The following is a 17,698-nucleotide window of genomic DNA, read 5'->3' as shown; positions in this document are numbered from 1 at the left end:
CATCAGGACTGCAAAAAACAGTACGTATTTATAACAAAAATATGTACCTAAAAACATTAATTAACAAATATCATATCAACATAACTTACATCTTAAGCTGCACTTGCAAGACTAACATTTAACAAAACAATTATAAAATGAAACAGCGATTGATAATCTAAACAGAGAGTATAAACAAATGAAAGAACCGTAATTGTAAACAAAAAATAAAAAAAATATAAAAGTGTTTTATTTAATCCGGCCTTAAGCTGAACAATAACAACAACAGTATATACTAACGGCCTAAAAAGAAAATAAATCATGGAAAACCGGAGAGCACACCGAGAAGTTGAAGACGTCACCAACGTCTACAAAAACATCAAGAAAGGTTATGACAGCAAAGCCCGAAAACGAGTAAAACAATACCAACGCACTACACATCAGACCACAAGACTTTCAGAGTCTACGTTGTTTATGGAGAGGTGTAGGATAAACGGAATTACACCGAAATTTATCAGCAATGCGACCAAAAACATTACTTACATTATCAACAACAACAGCAAAATACCAATAAAACTTTTAAACATCGCGAATACATACATAGAAGAGATCAAGTGGAAACTTCTAAATATTATTATAGCATTAAAGCACGAACTTATGCGTCAAAAAGGAAATAAGGTAAATAGATTTAGAACAGAAATAACACAATACATCAACACATACGACTCCACAGCATTCTTCAAAAGCGAACAACTGTTGACGAACAAACTCAAAACGAACATGAAAACGTCACACGTTAACAAATATGAGGATCTTAAACGAAAACAAGAACAAATATTGAATATTAGGATGATACCAGAATGGATTTCCAACACGACCAACACACAGATACCTAAAAACATTCAATGGCTCCTTTCTCTAGGACCTAAACATGCGTTGCCAACATAAGTGAGTGAAATTCCACTGATAGCTGACGGAAAAAATTACATACAGACAATTAAAGAAAAAGAGAAACAAGAAATTGAAAGAAACAACCTGACGGCACATCTGCAAAATCACTTAAACATGACGACAACTTCGGTTAGAGATAGATTTACAAAGGACACCTTGTGCTCTACCAAACAAGTTTTAAGAAAGAATGAACAACTATTAATCCTCAACGTAGACAAGGGAAACGTTACAGTAGTGATGGATAAGTTAGAATATGACAAAAAGATGCAGACGATCGTGAATGATATTTCCACATACAGAGTGTTAAAGCGCGACCCCACCAGTAGGCTACAACAAAAAAATAATGAAATAGTAGAACAACTGTACAACAGCAAATCCATCGTACTAGAAGAAAAATTCCGTCTTAATTGTAAAACAGCAAACCCGCCCCGAATTTATGGGCTGCCCAAAATCCACAAGGCAGACATTCCGCTTAGACCTATTTGTTCGTCTGTCAATTTTCCGTCCTATAGTCTGCGTAAATTCGTTGTCCAAATTTTAAAATCCAAGTATAATGTAAAATACGCGATGGACTTCAAGAAAAGGATTAAGGATACTTATGTATATGATGATGAGTATTTAGTGTCGTTCGATGTTGCTTCCTTGTTTCCCAGTATCCCAGTAGATTTGTCCATTGATATAATATATTCCAAATGGGACCAGATAAAAGAACACGAGTCCATGGCAAAAGAACTTTTATTGACCGTTGTTAAGCTCTGTAATAGCGGATATCGTGATAGAAGAACTTTAACCAGATTTGAGACTGAATCGGTTAACAAACCACGATTACAAACAAAGTATTTGGACGACGTATTCGCTATAATAAGAACGGAAGATACGAACATAATGCTGAACACACTCAACGGATATCACAGATCCATCAAATTCTCAGTGGAAATGGAAAAAGACGGGAAATTACCATTCTTGGATACATTGGTCATCAGGAGGAATAATTTCTTAACCATATATTGGTGCCAAAAACCAACAGCCTCGGGCAGGCTCATACATTTCTACTCACAACATGAAAAAAGACTTATTTTGAACACTGCTAATAATTTTGTGAGACGAGTATTGTCCGTCAGCGACAATATTTACCATGAGAAAAACATTATAATTATTAAAAATATCTTGGAAAACAACAACTTTCCCACAGAGCTAACCAAGAAAATAATTCGCGATTATTATTCCCCACCCAGTGATGGCGTTAATAGAGAAGCTAAAACGTCAAGATATACAAGTCTGCAACATATGTCCCGAGATTATCAGAAAGAATAAGATATTCGAACATGTATGATAAAGAAAACGTGCGGTTAGCTTTCACCTATGACAACATACTACGGAAAATTTTCAGTAACCTAAACTATAAAATTTCAACACAGGAAAAATCGGATATTGTATACAAGATTCCTTGCAATGGTGACGGGTCCCACATATGCGAGAAAGTATATGTGGGTACTACAAAAACAAAACTCAAGACAAGGATATCCGCACACAAATCTAGCATAAAATTAAGGAACAATTTTGCGGACAACAAAACAGCTTTAACTTCACACTGCCAAGATACAAGACATTACCAGGACTTTTTACAATGTCGCTATTTTAGAAGAGGAGAGAAATTATAATAAACGTTTCATGTTAGAAATGGACACCCCTAATGATAAGAGGATGAATTTTAAAACGGACATCGCGAATTGCTCACATGTCTACCGCAACCTAATTAGGAACAACAAACATTCGTGACTAATTTTTTAATTAATTGTAATGCTGAGATGACCACGCATTTATGTATTCGCCGTCTATTACTTTGTTGTTTTGAAAGTTTTTTGTTTACAATTACGGTTCTTTCATTTGTTTATACCCTCTGTTTAGATTATCAATCGCTGTTTCATTTTATAATTGTTTTGTTAAATGTTAGTCTTGCAAGTGCAGCTTAAGATGTAAGTTGTGTTGATATGATATATGTTAATTAATGTTTTTAGGTACATATTTTTGTTATAAATACGTATTGTTTGTTGCAGTCCTGATGATGACTTCAGACTGAGGTCGAAATTAAATTAAGTAAAAAAAAAAAAAAAATAAAAGTGCTTTATTTAATCCGGCCTTGAGCTCAACAATAACAACAACAGTATATACTAACGACCAAAAAAGAAAATAAATCATAATTGTTTCGTGTATGTTTTTGGAGTAATTTCGAGGCTGTTCGAGAATCATATCGGAAAGATTACTATGGAATATTTTACAATTTTCTGATCATTTCGTAAAAATGTGTTTCAGCGGAGTATTGGGCCCATATTTTTTTTTCTAGAAAAAATCGAATACATCCTTGCTTCTATGGATCACCACGGGTTTATCTCCGAACTTTTTCGCGATTGCGTGCGCTATAATTTCGGGATCTTTTAGTGACTGTTTCAAGAGTATTTGCTCGACTTATTAGGTAGTGTTGAACTAGCCGGTCAACAAAGATCTCATAAAGACTGATGGTGACGACTTGGCAAATATTATGAGTTTTTTAGGACCAATCACTTAGGGATTTACGACTAAAAAATCAAAACCTTTCATTCACTTACCTTATAAACAATTCACCGTTTTGTTGCGTAACGCATTCTTCCAGGAATTTAACAACAGTCAAGCTCAAATTATAATTCTTTGCAGCTCATTTAAGAAAATGTAAAAACTTTATTTATGGCTAACTCTCTTCTATTGAAATTGAGCGTCGTTCGCGTATACTTTTGTTTGTTTGTAGTTAATTTAACTGAACATTATTTTAACTTGCTTTTAATTGAAATCAATTTATTTTTATATCTGTTTTTTGTTGTTTATTACAAAATGTTTGCATATCCTTCGGTCGTTATGCTTCTATGTATATTACAAACAACAACAATGTTTCATATATTGTTGACTTTGTTTGTGTAATTAGTATTTTGTTGATGAATTGAGTGCCAACATCGGACCTTTTCTGTTTGCAAGATAATTGCTTTTGATTTAATTAAGTTTTGTTTTGGTCTTTTGTTTTAACTTATAGTTAATGAATGTATTTGCTGGCATTGTTTTTCAAATCACTTTGTTTTTTGTTTATATTTTAGTTTGCGTTGCTGTTTCTGCTTTGCAAATGACATTCTGAAAATTAGTTGGATGTTGAAAATAATAATTTTTTTTTTCTGAAAATGATATGACTATAACACAACTAGAATGATAGAGTTAACTTGTTTTTAAGATTTACAGTTCAGTGGCCTAGAAATTTTAGGCTTACATATATTTCAAAACAGTTTTTATACCTTTCATGAACATGAAATGGTATATTAACTTTGGTCCGATGTTTGTAACGTTGAGAAATATAGACGGCAAACGCTGAGTCGCAAAGTGATTAAGTATACCAAATTGATCAGGACGACGAACTGAGTTGATATAGCCATGTCCGTCTGTCCGTCCGTCTGTCTGTTTGAACGCAAACTAGTCCCTCAAATTTTGATATATCTCAATGAAATTTGGTACAAAGATGTATTTTTGTATTATATTAGACATTTGTCGGATCCGGTAGGATCGGAGCACTATAACATATATCTCCCATACAACCGATCGTTCAGATAAGACGATTTTGGTCATTCCTGTCGCAATTTAGAAAGTATAAACTTGAAACTCTGTGATATATATTCTAATATATTATAGAAGATATTCTGAAAAAATCACTTTGATCGGAGATATATATAGTATATGTCCCATACAACCGATCGTTCAGATAGAAAGATTTTTGGCAATTTATCCCTTAATTTCCAATATAAAAACGTTAAACTTGTTGACATTTATTCTAATATATCATAGAAGACTTCCTGAAAAAATCACTCTGATCCGAGCTATATGTACATATATAGTATATACCATGGTACAATTACCAGGTAAAAGCATCAGAGTTGCATTTTAAATTTTTTTTCATTCGAGGCTGGCCATAGATTGTCAAACTTTGTTTAAATTTTTCGTTTATTTAGATTTTTTGTTTATTTACATTTGTTGTGAAAATTTAATATTTTGCAAATAATGGTCAAAAAGGCTATTTATACTGCTGTTAATATTTTGCAGTTTTTTTCAAATAATTTACTAATTAATACAATAGGATTCCTTTTTACACGGAAATAAGTTTTTGTAAAACATTTTGTGTGGAAACTCCAAATAGATTACACAAAGAAATCCGAAACAATAACTAAAACAAGGAAGAATTCACTGTTGCTTACCATGTACGCAAATCTTTATAATTGGAATTAACCGATTTTGAGGACAATACTGCATTTTCTGCTCATCTTTGGGAGCAACTACGTCATTGTTGTTGTTGTAGCGATAAGGACACTCCCCAATGGCCTTGGGGGAGTGTTATCGATGTTGGTGGTCCCTTGCCGGATGCAGATCCGGTCCGCTCTGGTAACAAGCGCCATTTACTACCCGACCATCTCGGGAACGATTTCGTAAGACCACATGAAACTTAGGCCATCCGCCCTGCCACCCCCTATATCCATGAGGAACTTGGGGTCGCCAGAACCTCGGCTGTTAAAGAAACAGGATTCGATACGGGTATGTGAGGTTGGCATTTCTTCGCATTTGATAGCACTTTGACCCCGAGGAAGATGGATATTTTACTAGGCTATATATCCCTGGGTGGTGTTATCAATACGATGACCTGCGGAATTGGCAGATAGGATATGGTCAGCAGATACGTAAGGAACACTTTTCTCGCCAAACGGGAAGACGGTTGCTACGCCACTAATATGGGAGTGCCCAACGCTCACGTAGCGATGTTCCGTACTCCGTTATTAATATTATTATATATTATTTTTATGTATTGTTGTTCTTAGTTTTATTATTATTAGTTTTATATTACTATTAATACATAAAATTTTACATAAAAACAAAACAAAAAATATATTGTTCTAGTATATTTTATTATTTTGCAATCAATAAAAGTATGCTTATTTATAATGTTTGTTGTTTTGTTGCTATAACAAATTCAACATTATTATCCTCCTGTTGCGAAAGAAATCTTAACGCTCGATATATCTATATCTACAAAATTCACCTTCTCTTAGATCCGGAAGCCGCAGCACATGCATTGTTATTAAACGTAAAACATTTCGCAGAACACTTTTTTAGCTGTCATATCCTCAATATAGGCACTAACCTTATATATATCTTCGCACATCATAAATTATTGTTCAGCGGTAAGATCATCGGAAAATTCAAAGTCGTCCAATTTATTACGAATTAGTTCAGCAATGGTTATATGAACTGCTCTGCTGGTAGCGTCTACAAATCGTTTCATATTCTGCACCGATGCATCCTATTCATTTGAACACTAAATTCACGCGCATTTCGAGATAGTATTTTCCCTACCTCATTAAAATTTATGTCTCGTAGTTCAGCATACAAATGTTCTCCTGAATTCATAAAAAGCGTTTTCTTTACAGCTACAAGTTGTGGTTTTTTTCGGAATAAATAAAGTGTCATTTCTCTTCATACATCAATTTTGACAGAAGAAATTGAAAGAAAGATTGACATTCTATGGACGTTCGGCAACAACAAAATTCACATCAGGGTTGCGTGTTCACTTCTGTTTCTACCTGGTAATTGTACCATGATATATACTTATCATCCCATACAACCGATCGTTCAGATAGACTTTTTTTGGCCATTTCTCCCCAATATAAAAACGTGAAACTTGGTGATATATATTCTAATATATCATAGAAGATTTCCTGTAAAAATCATTTCGATCGGAGCTATATATAATATATATCCCATACAACCGATCGTTCAGATAAGGGGGTTTTTTGCCATTTTTTATTTTATATTTATCTTCAAAATCGTTTAGGTATGTACATCTGTTCACTATATATTTCTTATCTTATAAATCCGATTATTTGGAGATGACGAACGGTATAAGATTATTGTTCAGCCCCATTCGGCAGAGCCGAAGAAAGTCCCGTCCTTACTTGTTTTTATTGTGGTAGATGTGAAGGAAATCGCTCAAGCCTTTCTTTGTTTCGGAGTTTCCTGTTCCTATCCTTTTCTGACAAAAAAACGTTTTCTTCTTAAAAACCGGTTACTTTTTTAAAACCGTTTTTTACTTTGAGATCGGTTTCTTATTGAAACCAGATACATTTTTGAAAACGGTTTTTATTTTGAGACCGGCTACTCTTTTGAAATTAACTCTTTTTTGAAATTTGTTCCCATTTTGAAATCGGTAAATTTTCTGAATTCAGTTCCTACGTTAACACAGGCTATTTTTTTTTGAGCCAGTTATATACTTTTTTGAAAACGGTTAGATGCTTTTTAGAAACTGGGTAGACACATTTTTAAAACCGGTTACTTTTTTGAAACCGGCTGCTTTTTTGGAGCTGGTTTTAATTTTGAGACCGGTTAATTTTTGAAACCGATTCCTTTTTTTGAATTCGGTAACTTTTTCGAAACCGCTTAGGCACTTTTTTAAAACCGGTTATTTTTTTAAACTTTTCTGAAATCAGTCCCTACGTTGGACACAGGCTACTTTTTTGCAACCGATTAGACGCTTTTTAGAAACCGGTTAGACACCTTTTTAAAACCGGTTACTTTTTGAAATCGGCTGTTTTTTGGAACTGGTTTTAATTTTGAGACCGGTTAATTTTTGAAACCGATTCCATTTATTGAAATCGGTAACTTTTTCGAAACCATGTTAGGCACTCTTTTAATTCCGGTTATTTTTAAAAACCTGGTGTTTTTTTGAAAACTGGACTTTTCTGAAATTATTCCCTATGTTGAAACAGGCTCCTATTTAAAAACCGGTTACTTTTTGTAAACCAGATCGGCTTCTTTTTGAAAACGTTTCTTATTTTGAGATCGGCAATTTTTCGAAACCGGTTACTTTTTGAGATGGCCACTTTTTTGAAATTTTTTCCTATTTTAAAATCTATTTTAAAATAAGATCATAAAATGAGATCATTCTGAAATCAGTTCCAGTGTTGACAAAGTTCACTTTTTTGAAACTAGTTGGATACTTTTTTAAAAGCGGTTACTTTTTTGAAACTGATTAGATACTTATTTGCTACCGGTTCTTTTTTCGAAACCGGTTAGATACTATTTAAAACAGAGTTACTTTTTTAAACCCGCTGCCTTTTTTTGGAATCTATTAATTTGAGAGCGGTTACTTTTTTGAAACTGGTTAGATACTTTTTTGAAACCGGTACCTTTTTTGAAATCGGTTACATACTTTTTTGAACCCGGTTCCTTTTCCGAAACCGGTTAGATACTTTTTTGAAACCAGCTGCTTTTTTTGGAACCATTTTTTAATTTGAGACCGGTTGCTTTATGAAAACGGTTCCTTCCTATTTTGACACAGGCTACTATTTTGAAACCAGTTTACTTCCTACGGAGGCGTATACTAAAACGAAAACAAAGTAGAGGTTCCAACAAGCGATTTTAGATTGGAGGCGTATGGGGTCTCTTATTTGACAGCGTGGTAAATTTTTGACCATTGAAAGTAACCCTTACTCACATACTCTGCCCCCACTTTATCAATTTGTGAGAGGAACCTCATCTTACACTCTTCTTCGTTAAGGTTAGGTTGCAAGGGCATGCGTAGCAATAGTCCACGCTTTTGACCATTCTCAGTACCTGTCCAACCAGAAATTTCTATTTCTTCATTAGCGCCAATTAAAGCACTTACTTTCAGGAAAAAAACTTAAATGACAGCTAAAAATCTATGCTCCATACCACAGCAATGGTATCGAAAAAACGTGCTCCAAGAAATCTGAGTTGTTTTGTATGGTTTCCTTAGAGTCCTAAGTCGACTTCTCTTCCTTTTCGCCCTGTCAAAGGCATTAGGGCTTCAGAGCCATTGTAATTATCTAAATTCTTTAACAGTGTTTTGATCGATTTCACTTGTGAGATCACCCAGTGCTGGTTGTATGGAGTTCTGCCTGCGATAGGCTTATATGCATTTTGAAGACTTTTCTTGCCTTCTATTCGCAATTTTTATCACTGCGATATTGCTGAGTCTAGCGCCCTGCAAGGAGTAAAGTTGTATTTCAGACGCACGATAAGTTCCACACTTGCCAACGATTTTTGATTTTATCAAGTTTATTGTAGTGCCTTTAAGGAAATCTGAGTTTCAACAGATCCTTACGTTGGATGTAGGAGACCAACTTCTACGGAGATATTGATTTCGAAACACTTCTTAGTAGCATCCATGGTTTCTATGCAAAACTTTTTGGGCAGTTAAATGAGACGGTAGAAAGAAACCATGTTTGCTAAACTTTGGGTTATCTACCGTCTTGTCTTATTTTTCAGATGAATTACGTACTTTAAGGTTTAAGGTGCCAAAACAAGCTTTATCTGACTATTTTTCGCCACTCAAACTCTAACATGTCGATCTACTGTGTGACTTTCCCGGATTAAAAAAAAAAAAAAAACTTTTTAACTCACTTGCAAACCCACCATTCGATTCCATTTCGGTGGCTGACAGTGCAAGTGATTGCATGTGAATAGCATTTTTACTTTAAGCTTGTCCAAATCCATAACAAAGTCATCAAGTCATCAGAAGTTATCACAAACACCTTAGGTGATGAACCAAAACAGCTCAAGAAGCAAGGTAAACAAGATGATAAAAAATACGTGAAAAAGGTTAACGCTCAAAAGAGAAGGGGTAGGGAAAAGGTATAATCATATACATTTGCATGTCCTTTTGATATATATTTTAAGAGAGAATATGCTGATCATCAAGCATGTCAAACAAGTCAAAAACCCACGCAGATAGTCAGCCATTTCATCCTGCTTAAGTCGATTTCAAGACTCGTGCAACACTTTTCCGCCCACAATGGTTATTCATGACAATGTAAATATTGCGAAATAAGAAAATGCGAAATAATATGTAATTATGCAAAAGTGGAGCAAATGGTAGTAAATGTGGGGGAAAAAATAGGAACGAAATAAAGAAAAAATATTGACAGAAAATGTGTTAAAAATGCAAGGCAAATTGTTTGAATATAATAAATCCACATTGGCTATATTATTACTTGTGCGTCCTTCATTCGCTAGTCAGTATATGTAGATATACATGTATTAGTGTATGAGTGTTTGTTGTGAGGACAGGGATATATTATAATGGCTAATTTTGAAATCCCGACTGCATTTAGAACGTGGATGGAACGTAAGAAAAATATCAAACAAACGATGAGGATCCAATAGAAAAAAAGGGGTATATGAGGTAACACGTGAAAGCCAGCTGAGCTACTAAGAGCAGACGGGTCGCAAAATTAGAATTAGAGCACATACGAAAATTTACGAAGAAAACTAAGAAACCCAAAGCGTACCGAGTCGAACATTACAAGCCACATATTTAAAAACAAGTTCAGTCCAAAGAAAATCAAAAATACAGTCAATCTTTAGCAAAAAGGCACGAAATCCACCTCCAGAAGACGAACAAGTTAGAATCACTGACTTCTACCCGCAAAGGAATCGCACAGTCATAAAGCAAACACTCGCTTAAGGAGCGGGTTTCAAGAATACACACGAAGTGACGACCTGCTATATACACACGACGCACAGTGGCGCCACTGCCGTTAAAGCATGGCAAAAATCAAAAAAATCATGAAAGCTTTCGCTAAATCTAATACATGTTTCTAATAGAGAATTTTCCAGGGATCAAGAATATACAACTACTTTTTTACAGAAGATTATAGTTTACCAGGTAGAGCCGCTCAAAATTTACCAATTTTCAACATTGGGAGAAATTTGAAATTTGTCTTCTTTTTCGTTGTATTTAAAATGGTTTTGTGAGTAAATAAGGCGGCCGGTTGTCGTTTTCTTGTATACCAGTTAAAGATAATTTAATTTAGGATTGAAACAAAAAAAAAAATCTTTTTTGTTTGTTAAAAGTTGGCGGATATACTTGTTTTTCGAAATGCCTATTTTTAGGCCCTTTTTAAAACTTTGATGGAAAAAAAATTGTTAAAATATGTGCTCCGTTAAATTAACAGTAGTTATTTGTGAAATATTCAGTTACCTAAATCCGTAAAGTCTACCTGCGTCCAGTTGCAACTTCACCTTTTACATCAAATAAAGTTAAGCAACCTTTGGCATAAATACGCGCCTGAGCAGGTATATATAATTCAGTAAGGCCGTAAGGTCGTTTTTGTTATTGGAACTTGTTAACAACATACATTTTTTTAGTTACGAATTGTATACCTGAAATTCATTTTAATAATTTGAGTAGCTATATAAAGCTATCCATCATACAATGCACATTATCATTCGTCTTTTGGAGATTAAGGAACTAAGTATTCTGTTTACGTAAATAAAGTGAATTGTATTTTTAAATATAGTTCACAGATTAATATTTAGTCAGATACACTCGAAGCCAATTCTAATATGTATCTAGAAAACTCGAAACTATTTGCGGTGCTTAAATCTACAAAGTCAAGACGGGACTTCGTTGAGGCTATTATGAGAGAATTAGCGAGTGAAACAAGCATTAAAGAAAAGGAAGAAGGCCTGAAAGAAAAAATTGGTTTACAATACATTATGATAGAAAGAAAATGGAAGGACGTCTATCGTAACAATTCAAAATTTCTAAGTAAGCATGAAAAGTGGCTAGCTGACAAAACTTTTTTGGACGAAGAAACGCCTAGCACGTCAACCAATCCAACTAGAGGGAGACCAACAAAACCCATAGAAGAGTGTTCTACCTACACAAGGAAAAGGAAGCTGTCTGATACCACAAAAGCTATGGCCACGACTCATCTTTAAGAAGCACTGGCTATTAAATATAAAAAAGACGAAGAAAACGTGAAGTCTCGTATAACAGAAGCAGTTGCGGTAGCAAGTCCAGTGCGACTGATGAGTATCAAAAACAGCTTTCCCACGCCACCGAATGCGCTACCTAGGATATACACTCCCGAAGAAGCTTTGGCGCTGTTTATAGATCTCGGTTTAACGAAGAAAAAATATATTTTTTGATTTTGGCGACCTTTTTGTTAACGAATCACTTTTTTTCTAGCTGGCTTGAGGTCTGAGTTGAAATAAAAACACAAGGGTTTTTTATATATTACCAATATATTTCGATTACACACGGTAATCGTCTTCAGGGTGAACACTACAAAACATAAAAACAACAAAATAAATAAATAAATAACAAATTTCCTAACATACAAATTTAAAAAAAATTATAACATACATTTTTTACACGTGTGTATCACTTGACGTGGAGTTTATCACTGATCGTTTGTTTGTCAACAAATATCTATAGAAGCTAGCAGAGTTATCTACGTCCGTTTTATAGTTCATTCGTTTACTGGTTGGTGTGTTAATAATGTGAAGCATTTCCAGAGTAAATCGTTTTCTGTAATGTTGTTCTTGTTGAAGAATAGTAGCTTTGTCAAAGTTTGGTGAGTGGGAGTTTTCAGTACAGTGGGTCATAAGTGCAGTTTTTTGGTTTGCAGTATGTTGACAATATTTGTAATCCGATTTGTGTTGCGCTAGTCTAGTTTTAAGTTTGCCTTTTGTTGCTCCAATATATACGCTGTGGCATAGTTGGTTGTTTTTTCCATTGCAAGGAATTTCGTAAACTATATTGCTTTTTTCTGTATGTGGAATTTTTGATTTTGTTTGATTATATATGTTTTTTAATGTATTTATCGGCTTATGGGCTATTTTTACTTCATCTTTGTTGTAGCAGTCTGATTTGGCCAATCGTTCCGACAATTTTGGCACATAAGCTACTGACTTAAATATTTTCTGCGGTTTTTCTTTTTCTTTTTCTTGATTCTTTTCTTCTTGATATTTATTTAAAAGTGTTTTAATTATGTTTTCAGGAAAATCATTTCTTCTTAACAAAAGTTTTATTTCATTTTTAATTTCCTCGTGGTAAGTGTCGTCCGTAATTTCTAACATTCTTCTTATACAGCCCATTGCTGTATTCATTATCATCGTCTTTGGATGCTTTGAGTAAAAGTTGATGATTCGTCCTGTTGATGTTGATTTCTTATACCACTTTAACTTCAATTCGTTTTTGCTTCTAATAACAACTGAGTCAAGATATGGTAGTTTTCCGTCTTCTTCAAGTTCCATTGTAAAATTTATATATTTATTGAAAGAGTTTAGTGTGTCTAGCGTACTTTTTACATCATCTTCGTGTATTATAGCAAATAGATCGTCGACATATTTTGTGAGTAATCTGGGTACTCTTGCTAATTTCGTTGTTGTGTTCTCTAATAGTTTTTCCATCACTATATAGGCAATTACTGGTGATGTTGGGGATCCCATCGGCAATCCTTTTAGCTGTGTATACAATATATCATTGAATTTGAAATACCTATTTTCTTCGATGCAAAACGTAAGTATTTCCATAAACAGTTTTTTTGGTATATTTGTGTGTTCTTCTATTTTCATCCAATTGTCTCTTATAATCTCAAGGGCCAATTGTGTGGGAATGCTGGGAAACAGGGAAATTACGTCGAAAGATATTAGCTTTTCATTGTCAGAAATGTAGGTGTTTTTAATTTTTGTTTTAAACTCAAGTGTATTTTTAATGTTGTATGCCGAGTTTGCTGTTGCGTTTTTCAATATATCTGCTATATATTTGCATAGGCTATGTGCTGGCGATCCAGTGGCCGAACAGATTGGCCTGAGCGGTGTTCCTTCCTTATTAAGTTTTGGTAGTCCATATATCCTCGGAGGTAAAGCTGTTGTTGTAGATAATTTATTTTTCTCTATTTTTGAAATTAAATCCAATTTATAAAGTTTGTCGACCAGACTGTTATTTTTGCTTTGTAGTCTCGATGTAGGGTCCTGTCTTTGAACCCTATACATTGTCAAGTCGTTTAATATATCGCCCATTTTCTTATTGTAGTCACTTATATCCATAGCTACCGTTTTGTTGCCTTTGTCAGATGTTAATATACGAATGTTTTTATTTTTACTAAGAAATTTCCGAGTCCGTCCCACTGTATCAGTTATTGCACGATCTATTGTACTTTGCCTATTTGTTGTTGTATGGTCTTTTATAAGTAATGAGAGTTTTGTTCTTGCTTCATCTTGTTTCTCTTTAACTTTAATTGTTTGTACAAGATTCTCTCCATCAGCTATATATTTGAATAAAGGAAATTTTGTATTCTCGATTGGAAGCGCAAATTTTGGACCTTTTGTCAAAAGCGTTTGTATGTCTGATGGAAACTCGACTTTCGTTTTGTTTACGAACCAACCTTCATTTTTATTGTTGTCAGCAAAGAGATGATTTCCATTTTGACGCAGTTTGTCGTGTTTTGCTTCTTGTCGTTTCTTTAGAGTTGTTGTGAGTTTTTTTGCGACTTTTGTTTCACTTTGAAGTAATTTCTCAAAATCTCCCGCGTTTAGATATTTCTTAAGTTTTGTTTTTGTTTGTTCCATCTGTTGCTGCTGTCTTTTTAGTATGTTGTGTTTTTGTTTTATTAGCAGACTAAGGATTTTTGTGTGAAAACAGTATGTATGTCTATCTAATGTTCTGTCTATGTCTGTTTGTGTATAACGATCAAATATGAACAAGCTGTTACATTTTGTAGAATTTTTAATAAAATTAGGAACTAACTTAGATTTTCTGCACTTTAAAAGGAACTTCATATTACATTTTTGCTTTACCACTTTTTTTGAAATATACTGTAATTTATTTATTAATGCTCTGGCGTTGTTGCTGTTGGTTTTGATTTGAGTATAATCCATTTTATTGTTGCATGTATACGGCGTGCCTTCCGTCTTTATAAATTTTGATTTTGGCGACCTTTTTGTTAACAAATCACTTTTTTTCTAGCTGGCTTGAGGTCTGAGTTGAAATAAAAACACAAGGGTTTTTTATATATTACCAATATATTTCGATTACACACGGTAATCGTCTTCAGGGTGAACACTACAAAACATAAAAACAACAAAATAAATAAATAAATAACAAATTTCCTAACATACAAATTTAAAAAAAATTATAACATACATTTTTTACACGTGTGTATCACTTGACGTGGAGTTTATCACTGATCGTTTGTTTGTCAACAAATATCTATAGAAGCTAGCAGAGTTATCTACGTCCGTTTTATAGTTCATTCGTTTACTGGTTGGTGTGTTAATAATGTGAAGCATTTCCAGAGTAAATCGTTTTCTGTAATGTTGTTCTTGTTGAAGAATAGTAGCTTTGTCAAAGTTTGGTGAGTGGGAGTTTTCAGTACAGTGGGTCATAAGTGCAGTTTTTTGGTTTGCAGTATGTTGGCAATATTTGTAATCCGATTTGTGTTGCGCTAGTCTAGTTTTAAGTTTGCCTTTTGTTGTTCCAATATATACGCTGTGGCATGGTTGGTTGTTTTTTCCATTGCAAGGAATTTCGTAAACTATATTGCTTTTTTCTGTATGTGGAATTTTTGATTTTGTTTGATTATATATGTTTTTTAATGTATTTATCGGCTTATGGGCTATTTTTACTTCATCTTTGTTGTAGCAGTCTGATTTGGCCAATCGTTCCGACAATTTTGGCACATAAGCTACTGACTTAAATATTTTCTGCGGTTTTTCTTTTTCTTTTTCTTGATTCTTTTCTTCTTGATATTTATTTAAAAGTGTTTTAATTATGTTTTCAGGAAAATCATTTCTTCTTAACAAAAGTTTTATTTCATTTTTAATTTCCTCGTGGTAAGTGTCGTCCGTAATTTCTAACATTCTTCTTATACAGCCCATTGCTGTATTCATTATCATCGTCTTTGGATGCTTTGAGTAAAAGTTGATGATTCGTCCTGTTGATGTTGATTTCTTATACCACTTTAACTTCAATTCGTTTTTGCTTCTAATAACAACTGAGTCAAGATATGGTAGTTTTCCGTCTTCTTCAAGTTCCATTGTAAAATTTATATATTTATTGAAAGAGTTTAGTGTGTCTAGCGTACTTTTTACATCATCTTCGTGTATTATAGCAAATAGATCGTCGACATATTTTGTGAGTAATCTGGGTACTCTTGCTAATTTCGTTGTTGTGTTCTCTAATAGTTTTTCCATCACTATATCGGCAATTACTGGTGATGTTGGGGATCCCATCGGCAATCCTTTTAGCTGTGTATACAATATATCATTGAATTTGAAATACCTATTTTCTTCGATGCAAAACGTAAGTATTTCCATAAACAGTTTTTTTGGTATATTTGTGTGTTCTTCTATTTTCATCCAATTGTCTCTTATGATCTCAAGGGCCAATTGTGTGGGAATGCTGGGAAACAGGGAAATTACGTCGAAAGATATTAGCTTTTCATTGTCAGAAATGTAGGTGTTTTTAATTTTTGTTTTAAACTCAAGTGTATTTTTAATGTTGTATGCCGAGTTTGCTGTTGCGTTTTTCAATATATCTGCTATATATTTGCATAGGCTATGTGCTGGCGATCCAGTGGCCGAACAGATTGGCCTGAGCGGTGTTCCTTCCTTATGTAGTTTTGGTAGTCCATATATCCTCGGAGGTAAAGCTGTTGTAGACTAGCGCAACACAAATCGGATTACAAATATTGCCAACATACTGCAAACCAAAAAACTGCACTTATGACCCACTGTACTGAAAACTCCCACTCACCAAACTTTGACAAAGCTACTATTCTTCAACAAGAACAACATTACAGAAAACGATTTACTCTGGAAATGCTTCACATTATTAACACACCAACCAGTAAACGAATGAACTATAAAACGGACGTAGATAACTCTGCTAGCTTCTATAGATATTTGTTGACAAACAAACGATCAGTGATAAACTCCACGTCAAGTGATACACACGTGTAAAAAATGTATGTTATAATTTTTTTTTAAATTTGTATGTTAGGAAATTTGTTATTTATTTATTTATTTTGTTGTTTTTATGTTTTGTAGTGTTCACCCTGAAGACGATTACCGTGTGTAATCGAAATATATTGGTAATATATAAAAAACCCTTGTGTTTTTATTTCAACTCAGACCTCAAGCCAGCTAGAAAAAAAGTGATTCGAAGAAAAAATATATTATATTGCGTAAGTCATTATTGCAACGTAATGCCCATATTTTACCTGGATACAAAAAAATTACTCAAGCCAAGAAGGAAGCAGTTCCTCTAAGTCCCAAAATAACCGAATTATCAGCTGAAATTGAGCTACAAAACCTAATGGATCATACGTCTACACGACTCCTTCAAAATTTTATTGAAGAAAAGTTGAAATCACTGCCAAAGGAGGTAGCATTGATAACTAAGTGGGGCTGTGATGGATCATCAGGACAAAGCGCATATAAACAAAGAATAAATGTAGACGATGAAACAATTACAGATAGTAATATGTTTATGGCTTCTATTGTTCCATTACGACTAAAATATGAAGCTTCAGAATATTGGACCGCCCGATATTATTTAAATACGAGAAGGATTCTTGAAAATCTTGATGATTCAATAACTGACGAACTAAATTATGAGAATGGAATATCTCCTTTGCATGCTAGGATAAGATGTATGGAATTTGTTTTGAAGCTGGTTTATACACTACCACAACAAGGAGAAGTTTTCGACGACAATACAGCATGTAAGGAGAAACAAAACAGGACAAAACAAATAATTCAGGATGCATTCTATAAAGAGATTGGCCTTAGAGTTGACTGCCTAAAGTATGGATACGGAAATACAAATGATGGTAACTCATCAAGAAGATTTTTTGAAAACGATGAAGTAACTGCTCGCATAACAGGAGTTGATAGA

The 17,698-nt window shown here is 33.9% G+C and overlaps 2 protein-coding genes across 3 annotated transcripts in view; both read right to left on the bottom strand.

Moving 5' to 3' along the window:
• Positions 1–17,698, bottom strand: part of GlyT (Glycine transporter) — a 421,794-nt gene that overhangs the window by 380,985 nt on the left and 23,111 nt on the right. Inside the window, exon 2 of the mRNA XM_067771981.1 lies at positions 3,537–4,086. The gene's annotated coding sequence lies outside the window, so the exon portion shown is untranslated. The remainder of the gene's footprint in view (positions 1–3,536; positions 4,087–17,698) is intronic.
• Positions 11,984–16,419, bottom strand: LOC137246406 (uncharacterized). 2 transcript variants are annotated; one of them, XR_010951470.1, is made up of 2 exons: positions 14,586–16,419; positions 11,984–12,079 (listed from the first exon to the last, which is right to left on the bottom strand). XR_010951470.1 is itself a non-coding variant. In XM_067777502.1 (2 exons), exon 1 carries the CDS (start codon positions 16,156–16,158, stop codon positions 14,950–14,952), a length of 1,209 nt encoding a protein of 402 aa, XP_067633603.1. In that variant the 5' UTR covers positions 16,159–16,419; the 3' UTR covers positions 14,350–14,863; positions 14,945–14,949. The 2 variants fall into 2 exon arrangements, 1 of the variants encoding a protein (XP_067633603.1); XM_067777502.1 differs by lacking the exon at positions 11,984–12,079 and having other exon boundaries at positions 14,350–14,863; positions 14,945–16,419.

This window comes from Eurosta solidaginis, chromosome 3, assembly GCF_040869045.1.
Source record: "Eurosta solidaginis isolate ZX-2024a chromosome 3, ASM4086904v1, whole genome shotgun sequence".
NCBI classification, from domain to species: Eukaryota; Metazoa; Arthropoda; class Insecta; order Diptera; family Tephritidae; genus Eurosta; species Eurosta solidaginis.
Note: the sequence above shows the minus strand (reverse complement) of the source record. Positions and strands in the feature narration are given on the sequence as shown.

Excerpts from the sequence above, each read along its gene's own strand:
- LOC137246406 (XM_067777502.1), bottom strand. The coding sequence starts at position 16,158 with ATGAAAATAGAAGAACACACAAATATACCAAAAAAACTGTTTATGGAA.